The sequence below is a fragment of the Dufourea novaeangliae genome, unplaced genomic scaffold, assembly GCF_001272555.1.
Source record: "Dufourea novaeangliae isolate 0120121106 unplaced genomic scaffold, ASM127255v1 scaffold108, whole genome shotgun sequence".
NCBI classification, from domain to species: domain Eukaryota; kingdom Metazoa; phylum Arthropoda; class Insecta; order Hymenoptera; family Halictidae; genus Dufourea; species Dufourea novaeangliae.
In genome coordinates this window covers 3953303-3964640 of record NW_015374014.1, presented here as the reverse complement: position 1 = coordinate 3964640, position 11338 = coordinate 3953303, and the positions used below count along the sequence as shown (strand labels likewise).

Sequence of the window (11338 nt, the reverse complement as noted above, 5' to 3'; positions counted from 1 at the left end):
AATACATACAGGTGTTCAATTTTAATCTCCTAGGGTAAATATCTTGAAAAATATGAATGATATAAAAAAAAGTTTTAGGTAGAAGTTGTATGGTTTTTTAGAGGACATAATATTCTGTCATTTATTTGACCTTGCGATGACCTTAGAAAAGCCTACGAAGGTCGCCTTTCAATTTTTAAATTGGAACCCATATCTTTTATTGCATATTATTGTTGATGGCATATAGGTTCGCATTTAAAAATTCAAAAGTGACCTTGGTAGGCTTTTGCAAAGACATTGCAAGGTTAAATAAATGACAACATAACATGTTCCCCAGAAAACCATACAACTTATACCTAAAACATTTTTTCATATCATTCGTATCTTTTGAAATATTTTCCCTGGAAGATTAAAATGGAATACCCTGTATACATTATATTTACTACAAACGTATAAAATTTGTAATCCAGTAATCTTCTCCTATGGTCCTATATTATAATCATTCTTAAATAAATTGACATTGGATTTATACGGATAACCGTGAAGTTCTGGCAAATGATCATATTTTGTTTTTATCGCGGCAAAGAATTACACGAACATCGGACAATGAAATGATCCAAAGTTTACAAGACAAAACATGTCCTTCTAACCTGACTCGATATTTACGAAAGGCTTCGTTGTAACGTACTTTTTTTTACAAGCATGTTCAATCTCAACATCGTCAGTTACACGAACCAGCTTAAAAGTTCCACAATTTTGTCTCTTTGTCGACAAGTCACGTGCCAGAGCAGTTATTACCGAACCTGTAGATTTCTATCCAGTGAAAAAAAGGCTGAAACACCAACGAGCAAACCACCTAACGAAACAAATAATATTATTGCTTCCGAGCTTGCCCTTATAAAAAGATGTAAAACACCTCCAGAAGTTAGCAATATTTTTACTTTACTCTCCATCCCTCTCTCGTTGAGAAATATTATATCCTTTAAATATTTTTGTCATGTTTTCATGTTATACAAATAATTAATAACCCGGTCAGCGTTAAAAATTAAATACTTAATGCGTACTGTCTCCGAAGTTTCTATGATTACCCTTTCGTGGAACATCATATACCGAGTGCTTTAAAGCGGAGATTTACAGACTAGTATACTTTATATATTATTTCGGTAATGAGTAAACCGATATAATACAAAAATATTACCTTATGTTTAGCTGCAAATTTCTGGCCGAGGAACTGGGCCCTTAAAATACATGTCGCAATACATAGTTAGAACCATAAAGTATTTATATAACTATGTCTTATGAACTGCACCCTTGGATTTTCTTTCTAGGAATACAATTCAAAGTATACTGAAAATTATCCAATAGTATCTTCATACGTTTTTACAAGAGTTTCGAAAGATGACCGTATTTTGCGTTTTAGTACAAGATTATGCCTGAAAGCACTCAAATAAATTGTTGCATAAATTCTGTAAGGAATTTATGTGAGCAAGTTATTTTTGTCATTAAAAATGTTCACATATTAATACATAAATGTTTACGAACTAAAGGAAAAGGAAACACCAAAACTACAGACAGTACGTGTATATCGTTGGAATCCAGAGAAACCAAATATCAAGCCGTACATGCAACAGTTCTCTGTGGATTTAAATAAATGCGGTACAATGGTGTTGGACGTGTTAACGTTAATAAAAGCACAGCATGATCCCACATTATCCTACCGCAGATCATGTCGCGAGGGCATTTGCGGTAGTTGTTCGATGAATATAAATGGTGTCAATACTTTGGCCTGCATCACGTAATTTATGTTTTTTTCTGGAATCATGTTTTTCACCACTTAAGTATCACAGTTGCATACAGATTTAAGTTGTGCAGAAACGATTTATAATTAATTAATAACCGGTATTTCGGATATTTTTTGCCATAAAACTTGTACCGTTTCCTTTGTTCTTAGAAAAGTGAAGGAATCACCGAAGCCAATAGTTATATACCCTTTACCGCATGCATATGTTATCAGAGACTTGGTAACGGATATGGAAGAATTCTTGAAGCAATATCAGAGTATCGAACCATTTTTAAAGCGTCCGGGTGAAGAAAATTTCGTAGGTATCCGACAAGTCCTACAGAGTCAAAGAGACAGAGATAAAATCAATGGTTTATATGAATGTATACTCTGTGGGTGCTGTACCTTCGCCTGTCCACCTTATTGGTGGCTCGGTGATAAATACCTGGGACCTGCAACTCTTTTACAGGTATATTGCAGACACGTATAAAACTGTTCTTATATCATGTAGTATGATTAATTATAAAACTTTGGTCCCATTTTTAACTATTTCGTCAAATCCTTATTCACGTTCACTATACGAGTTACAGTAATCGACGTAGCATGTAATGGAGTAAATAAAAAATATCATAAATTAAGATACAACAGGTACATTCATATTGTATGGTACGTCTAACACAATATAATCTTTTGTATTGTGCAGGCATACAGGTGGATAATAGATTCACGCGATATGGCACATAAAGAAAGACTCAGCAAATTACGAGATTTTTACTCGGTATATCGATGTCACACAATTTTTAACTGCACGAAAACATGTCCGAAGGTACGATATACCGAATATGTTTAAACGTTCAGAAACTAAAATATTTCCAATAGGTTGTACTTAAGTATTAAAGCGACAATTTTTTAAAGGGTTTAAATCCCGGAAAAGCAATAGCCGAAATAAAACGTTTGTTAGCGGGACTTGCCAAAAAAGAACAACCGGATATGGAAACTCCACTTCCCAATCCCTGCAACGGTGAGGAAATATATCAATGCAGGGAGGAGTAAGAATACGATAGGAAAAGATATGTGATTAACAAAACGTTAGTCTTGAGACAACATGTAATTGTATATAAACCGGTTTTTTGTAGTACAATCGAATTGTTACTTGCTTTAAATTTTTCCGAAGTAAATGAACTGCTCACAGTCACATTTCGTATGCTATAAAACCAATCGAGTAGAAATAATATATATTATAATTAACAAACTTTTAGTGAGCACAAGCACATAATATAAAATACAAAAATAATTTTTTACAACTACTATTCAGGTAACATTTTAGTTTCGTTATTAATATATCTTTATAACTACTGTAAAGTAATTTTAACAGTACAAGTTCATTTAAAGTGTAATTATTTTAAATCTCACTATCAATCAACTTAATGAATTATTCATTTTTTGTGATACATTTTTAAACTTATTTTATCTATCGTTTAGAAAATAATTAAGCTATATCATAAATATATTAGGTCTCGTATAACAAATAGATTACAAGTCGTTCGTTGCAACAGCTTCGTGATTTTTCTTTCGAAATCACTTCTCAAATATAACCGACTTTTAACAGATAATCGTTTAATTCTACATATTTGTACTCAAACTTCCATTCGGGCTCGTTTTATCAAACTAGGATATTGCTCATTCTTGTGTCGATAATTACTGGAAATACTTATAGGCACTACGTTTTCATCATTTTCTTTGGATAATAGCATATCAGCGGTATCTCTGAGATCACGATCCTGCAACCATGGATGCAACAAAACTTGCTTTATAGTGATCCTCTTTTGTGGATTCACGGTCATCATACGTTTGATCTAAAAAATTATTATTAGAAATTAGAATCACTTACTTAAATATCTTATATACTGTATTCCCTCCAGAAGATCGTGTCGTTCGGTTGCAAAACGAGATCATCGAGACTAGTTAACATGACTTTGTAATCACTTTTATTTGCCAGCGACTTGAGACCAGTGCAAAGATATAGAAGGCGATAAAGTGCGACCTTATGGGAGGAATACTGCAATGATATTGCGTATTCATACCAAATCTATAGCTTTGTTTGTAACATGACCAAATTTGGAAGCAGGAAATTTATAACATCCCCTCTTTATTTGCTCCTGCAAGCTTATTTCACGGTCTTGACAATTAAAGGGGACTGAACCACTTAAACAAGCATACAATATTACTCCAAGACTCCATACATCTACCTAATAAAAAAAGGGCATGATATACACAATTTAAGTTTTCGACTTTTAATATTGATGTATGCATGCATGCAATATTTCCTTAAAAATATAACTAAATACGTGTAATTAAATGTACGTACTTGATTCGTATAAGAACCACGTCCAATATTACATAATATTTCTGGTGCAACGTACATAGGTGTACCACAAAAGGTTTTCATCATAGTTTGTGCATCAACTAACTTTGACAACCCAAAATCTGAGACTTTAGCTAATGTGACATCTGTATCGCTAGCTAACAATATATTTTCTGGCTACAATAAATATGGTTAATTTATTACTTTTATTTAGTAGAACTATTAAGTCATGTCTTGTGAAGATGTACCTTCAAATCCCTATGAGTTATACCAGAGTCATGAAGATAACTAACAGCAAGTACAACTTGATAAAAAATTAATTTTGCAGATTTTTCTGACAGCTTCCCCCTACTTTTAATGCGCTCAAATAGCTCACCACCCTCCATTAATTCTAGAACTATATACACTGCCCTTGGACTATCTACTATTTCTTCCATTCGAATTATACAAGGCTGAAAATAAGATATGTTTTTTTAACATACGTGATTACAACAATTCATAGTATGTTTGATCTTACATGTTTCAGCGCTTTTAATATTTTCACTTCATTCATAATTTTGTCTGGATCATTTAATGGATGTCTTTGTCCATTTGTTGTGGTACTCATTTTTAAAACAGTTTTCATAGCAAATTTTTTACAACCAACTTTAGAAAAGACCAATTTCACTTCTCCACATGCTCCAGACCCTAATTTACGCGACACAGCATACCTGCTTTTGAGCTCTGGAGGCAAGTCATTGCTTTCAAATGCAACAGTACTCATAAATACATACACTGTTATGAATACAAAAAATATATGTATAAAACATAAAATATAAGTATCAGAACAAGATAACTTTACTTTCAAATAAATTATTAAAAGTGTTATATTTACCAGTGACCATTGGTTGTGCTAAAGATATAACATCATTACTTTCAAGTACAACTTTATTCCCACGGCCTACTCTTTGTTTATTAACAAAAGTACCATTCTGGCTTAAATCTTCCAAGTATATAACCATATCCTTAGTATTACCATTAATAAATTCCCTGGTTATTTTAAAGTGTACTTTACTCATTACACTAAGCCATTTTGGTTTTAATTCCTTGTTAGTCACCCAAATATCACAGCTTTCTGACCGACCAAGTGTATAACAATTCTTGATCATTTCTATACAAACAGTTGTTAAACTTAGAAATTACTATCGCATAAAGATTAAACAATGTCTGGAATATACATATATATTTACCCAAAGATTTGAATGGTAATTTAATAGGACATAGTCTTCCCCATACAGTCATGGTTCTGTCTTGCGACAGTGATACCTCTTGAGATTGAGTTAAACATACCGAATTTGCGTCTTGCGTGTCAGGTAATGTTAAAACAATTTCTTCATCGCTCATAGTTACAAATTAATTGGTTCGATACAAACCAAAAATATTTGCTGAACACGTCAAAATTTAGAATATCAATAAATAAAATTACGATGAAGTTCAACGCAAATGATGCTAACCCATAGCAATACAATCTTATTATTATTTTCTTTCGCACTACTATTTAAAACTGGATAACTTATTGCAGAAGTGTACAAAAGGACTTTTCAAATAATTCTCAAGCTTTATGGAGGAATTACGTTCAATCTTCCAAAAAAAAATCAAATAAGTATTGCACGACTTTAACCCATAACGTAACTTTGATTGCCTTTGATGTAAACACATTCTTGAACTCGCGGCACTGAATTTATTTAGAGAACATTGTCGATAAATTAGGTATTTTCAGTATCTGCATAATACATAGAGATGTACATACATACGTATGTACAATAAATTCACTTACACTTGTAGAAATAAATATATATTAATCAAGTGAAATTCAATTAAAAAAACTAATCAACACTTTTATTGCCAAATTATTCATAGCAACTTACAATGTCGTTAATTATCAGCTTTATCTACAATGTTTTTATGTAGTTTTTAACGCTACCTGCGTATACTGATTACTGTAAATGATGATTAAATAATTTAAGTTTTTCAACTAATACATTTTTTGGACAAGAATGTGAATAAATTGTTATATACATCTATATATCTTTTAGCAGTACGTTTGTTCAAATATATAGGCTCATTTTTAAAAATTTTATAATTGTAGTTTTATTTCTTCAATTACTGTAAAATCATGAATTAATGTACAAGCATAGTGTATTACGTTTCAACCTCAAGAATTGTTAACCGAAACTGTTTACAAAAAATAATTTGTTAATAAAATTTTAAGTTACGTTCACTTCAATCAAAAAAAGCTTGTCTACGAAATAATTAAGAATTCTACACAAAACATTAATTGTTTTGCGAAGCAAATGATAGGGATATAAAATGTGACTACTGATATCAGCAATGAACGTTAAATCTATTTCGTTGTTATATATTTTTTTTTAGTTTAATGTTTATGCATGTGCGAAAGTAGGTTCAACAACGTAGACATGTTTCATCTTGTAGAATTTAATTGACAATATGAAATTATACGCAGTTGGACAGAAATTATTTAAGTTTGAACATATTTACGATTTAGAACCGCAAGTTTAAATACAATAGAAAGGTTGATTTGAATGATCACTTCACAAACTGGCACTGGTCAAAAATGTGTACAAAGTCTTTGCGATGTGTACTTAATCTTACATTATGTTTAATAGCTGTAATTAATGGTATATTTCTAATAGTAACATCATTATTAGTATTATTATCACTTTAATTAGAATTTATTATTTTGGCAACTTACGGTTCAGCGGAAATTTCACATTATCTTTACATAGCTGCGATTGTACAGCTTAATCGACATGTTTGCTGCAGTGTCACTGTTGATTCACATATATTTCGTTTTCATTGTTACTGGCATTACATTAACGATTGTAGCATATATGTACCGTGTACTCGACTTTACAAAAATTTATTTATATATATTTACGAAAGTAAGAAAATACGAAACGACACTAAGGAATTATTATTCAATGATGATAAACATAAACATTTTAAATTACGAGATTTTTTAGGTGTAAAGTGTTGGGCTAGCTCTTGAGCAGGAGGGACAGGGAAGTTAAGTTTCTAACTATCAATATTAAGGTAATAATCGTACAGATGATTTTTTGCTTTATGTATATGTGTAAATTAGTTTCTTTAGCTGTTTATTATGTAAAAGGTGAGCTGCATGTATTTCCTTTATGTTCTTCGTATCAATGGATGGTACGTCAGTGGCGGTGGTATAAACTTGATAGAGGTGTGTGAACTTATCTTTTATTTTCACACATGCTCTGTCTCCCTCACTCTGTATAAGGATGGGTCAGGCTTTATCCGTTTTTAGTGGCACTGTGATTCATTTAGCTTAATGCTGAGCATCGGTTTCTTTTTTACAGTGCTTACGGCTTCCCTGTAAGACATATATATGTTATTTAAGTGTAATGGAGAAAAATTTAACTTTACACTGAGTAGATATGAAACATACCAGAATTAAATAAGTCTTTCCATTTGAATATTTGTTCATGACCTACAAACACTCCTCTTGGCTTTTTCTGACACACCTCGCCACCTTTCTCTTGAATTCTGTATAACTTTCCCTCCATTCTTTCTGCATTATATTAATTTGTATTGTTTACAATATTTCAATATCAATTGATAATAGAAGTTTTTACTCGTACATATAATTTTACTTACGGCAGCATCCACATTAGCAGGACTTTCATCATTAGGATCTGCAAGCATGCTAATAACACTTATGAGAATAGTCTCAACTGTGTGAACTGGTAACCACCGTTCTGAAGCTTTTTCATAGCCCCACTTATCATCTCCGGGTTCATGTAAAATCGATATGCATACATTACCATTCTTCTCGACTATAAACACAGAGAAATATTATTCAGTTGTATCCCATTATGTATACTAAAACTTAGTAAAATAACACGTACTGTTTGGATGCCATATTTCTGTTATGAATTTCATTCTGGGTGGCCTAAGTGGATACTCTCTTGGAAACTCTAAGTGTGCTTTGAAGAATCCACCCTCACTAAAATATGAAAAATATTTGTAAAAATGCTTGTACATAAAACCAAAGATATTAAATTACAAATGTAATATGATGAATTCCTTACTATAATGTATCTGGTGGACCAATAATGAGTACCTCCCACTGATATATGTCATTGTCATCTATGAGGCCTGCTGAAAACCCTTCTACTGGGTTTTTATTTAATTCTATGAAACAGAAGAAAATATAGATGAAGTCACTTTGTCTTGCATGTCAATATAATAATCTAACAAAAACTTAAGTGCTAATAACAATATCAAATTTGAATGCACAGCACTCTTATATGAAATGTACAAGTACATTAACTGATAAAGTATGAAGAAACTGAAGTATTCTCTTTATAAAAAAAAGCACAGTACAGTTAATCATACTTTGACCTGTTGACAATGAAAACATTAAAAGGCATTCTTAACACGAAACTATACGTTTGTTGCAAAAAAACGACAGAACACTTTTGTTATTCATTGCGTGCAGGTTAGGTCAAATCAAACCTTACAAAATAACCGTCAAACCATCCATGAGTTAATGACGGTGAGTCAGCGTTGACATGGTATTCTATGTAAAAATTTAAAGCGTAAATCTTGAGAGATCACGTCAACCGTCCATCAAGGAATCAAATTCAAGGAACGATGGAAACAATGTAAAAATTTGGAGGATCCTTCTGGCGTCGATCGTGCGACAAAAGTAATAAACTACAGGTTTACGCGCGAAATGCTATAAATAACGTTCCCTGCAATTATTTTCGGTAACAGCGAAAACAGGCTTTGGTGAACATGAAAATTACCAGCGTTAAGATTTATATCGGATAAGGGTATTGCTACGGGTAAACGCGACACTGAGTGCTAGGTTAAAGTTATTCATGGGAGGTACACTACGGTTCCGTGGCCGTATTGATTTTCACGCCCTAATCGGGCGCAGGGCCACCGTGAGATAACGAAAGACCGAACCGATGGTCAGATAAGGTCGTAAAGATCTCGACGAAACTCATATCGCGAAAGAAAAAATGTTCACAAAGCAATCTCGAAGGTCGAGACACGGCGGTGAGGAGGTCGCACGAGTTAGGAGTACGAAAACGGTTCCGGCTTTTCGTCGAGCTCGAATACGTTGCACGGATCACACTTAGCACTTATACTCTTTTTACTGGATACCTGCTAATTGTTTTCGTAGTAAAAGCGCGGACTGTGGCTCTGACATTAATAAAAGTTCCGTTAAATAAGACTAAAGCTGAAAACAATCACTTTTGCTTGACTGGAAAGATGGCTAGGTACGTCGCGGAAGCAATGATTGCGCATGCGCCACTACTTAAACATATGTTCTTCCGTCTCTCCTGTGCGCCGGCCTGATCAAACACCTGCGCTCTCTACTGGAAATTTCGCAAATATTGCAGAATTCAGAATGACTTTTTACTATCGATAAGTAATTTTTGTTATTTGTTGAGGATAATTGAAAACACATGAAAATAGGTACCAACTGCTAATATTGTAAATTCGTTTTTTAAATGTAAATTTTCAGTTTCTACATGTGCTACCAATCGCAAAAACAAGTAACAAATGAATAAATTAAATTAAACTATCGAATTTATAAAGTTATTAATTTAAGAACCGGAGAAATGTAACAGCATATTAAATGAATATTTTCTAATGAAATGAATAGCAATAATATTTTGTAATTGTAAAAAAAATAATTTGTTAGATATTATTTTGGTTTCTAGGTCACAAATCGGGAGACGATGCATTTAAAAATTTTTTAGTTTTTAAAATAATTTTCTTATTTTCCATTTGCAACATTAAATAATATTTTACAACAATTATTAACACATTATAGTAATTAAATGCGTATGTGAGTAAGCAAACGCAAAAAAAAAATGCTATGCAGCATACATTGTTGCTCTTAAATATATTGATTTAAATATTTTTGCCTTAATAAAGGGGCAACATAAATAGAAATTTATCAAATTTATAAAATCAATACTTTGAGGAAATATTCAATAGAATTTCAAATTAATATTAATTAATATTAAAGGTTTTTATAAATCGTTTACCACTATTTATATTAATTTCAGTATATTTACACTTTGATATTGGGTCATTTCACGCGAAATCGGACACTTTTTTGAGCACCATTTCCTGAATTGGAAATTAATTTTCTCAGTGTTAGCATTTTTGCTATGTGATGTTGCAAAATAATGCCACTCGGCGTTTATTCCAAAATCAGCAACTACAGCAAATAAACTTTCCCACCTCGCGGTTGGGACACTTCTTTTGCAATGTTTCTGTAGTAGGTTTAGTATTTTTCAAATATGTACTTACTGCGATTGGGTTTCACAAAGGGATTGCAGCACTTTGTTCGCATTATTTCAAACCCGCGCAGTACGAATGGACACATGCACACGGTTTGACTGTAATAACAGTACTGACAAACAGAGACTAAGAAACCCCACCCCTGGTAAGGTGAATACGTCTACCAACCAATAAAAGAAATGCAGGGTGACTCAGAACACAGGTAGTGACAGAAAAGTATTTCCAGCAATTATTATCATCGACGAGGGAAACTTTCCAATAACTATTAACGGTATTGGGCATTGCAGCGGTCGCATACCCATATATTAAAATGGCAGGTATAGCCGCCGGGCTGCTGGTAGTACCGCACTTGTAGGTGCGCTTGGACGCAGCGTTCACTTCAATTAATTTTTATATGAAATTATTCCGGGTGAACAAATTGCGTGGACCACCCTATATATGGGAAATATCAGCGTAAAAGACTAACCATTTGATAAGTCATTTTTCTTTTATTATTCTGTAATATAAGATACATTGTTCGACAAATGATTATACAGACGTACAATACCCAGCAATTTGTTTGTGTATTTACAGTGACGTCAAATGCACTCCCATACCGTTCATTTTCTTAGCTATTTACAAAGTGTTAATTGATGTTTATATTCCTTACGCTTTACGCGATACCAATTGGAACCACTGTGGTTCGTGGTATTCAATTGCTCTCTCGCTATCTCTCTCTCTCTCTCTCTCTTACGCTTTCATGCACACTTTTGTCAATATACAAGTACCGCCATCACAAAAAACGGGCGCTGATATAAGCAATTGAATGAAAAAGTGAGGAAATGCGTCGGCAGGTTTGTCATATACGTGGAGAATTGAATAGA

At 32.8% G+C, this 11338-nt stretch overlaps 3 protein-coding genes across 3 annotated transcripts; 1 reads left to right on the top strand and 2 right to left on the bottom strand.

Moving 5' to 3' along the window:
* The first annotated feature begins 681 nt into the window (after positions 1-681).
* On the top strand, positions 682-2812 carry LOC107188732 (succinate dehydrogenase [ubiquinone] iron-sulfur subunit-like). The gene is made up of 5 exons (XM_015577076.1): positions 682-903; positions 1527-1774; positions 1931-2228; positions 2463-2585; positions 2675-2812. The coding sequence occupies exons 1-5, from the start codon at positions 682-684 to the stop codon at positions 2810-2812; spliced, it is 1029 nt and encodes a 342-aa protein (XP_015432562.1).
* Positions 2813-3279: 467 nt separating this feature from the next.
* LOC107188762 (ovarian-specific serine/threonine-protein kinase Lok) lies at positions 3280-5662 on the bottom strand. Its single transcript, XM_015577115.1, has 7 exons — positions 5354-5662; positions 4999-5274; positions 4642-4898; positions 4373-4576; positions 4128-4301; positions 3844-4008; positions 3280-3615 (listed from the first exon to the last, which is right to left on the bottom strand). The coding sequence occupies exons 1-7, from the start codon at positions 5505-5507 to the stop codon at positions 3397-3399; spliced, it is 1449 nt and encodes a 482-aa protein (XP_015432601.1). The 5' UTR covers positions 5508-5662; the 3' UTR covers positions 3280-3396.
* Positions 5663-6949: 1287 nt separating this feature from the next.
* LOC107188749 (ubiquitin-conjugating enzyme E2 G1) lies at positions 6950-9466 on the bottom strand. Its single transcript, XM_015577099.1, has 6 exons — positions 9324-9466; positions 8240-8342; positions 8057-8154; positions 7806-7984; positions 7597-7719; positions 6950-7521 (listed from the first exon to the last, which is right to left on the bottom strand). Exons 1-5 carry the CDS (start codon positions 9367-9369, stop codon positions 7639-7641), a joined length of 507 nt encoding a protein of 168 aa, XP_015432585.1. The 5' UTR covers positions 9370-9466; the 3' UTR covers positions 6950-7521; positions 7597-7638.
* Positions 9467-11338: the final 1872 nt, after the last annotated feature.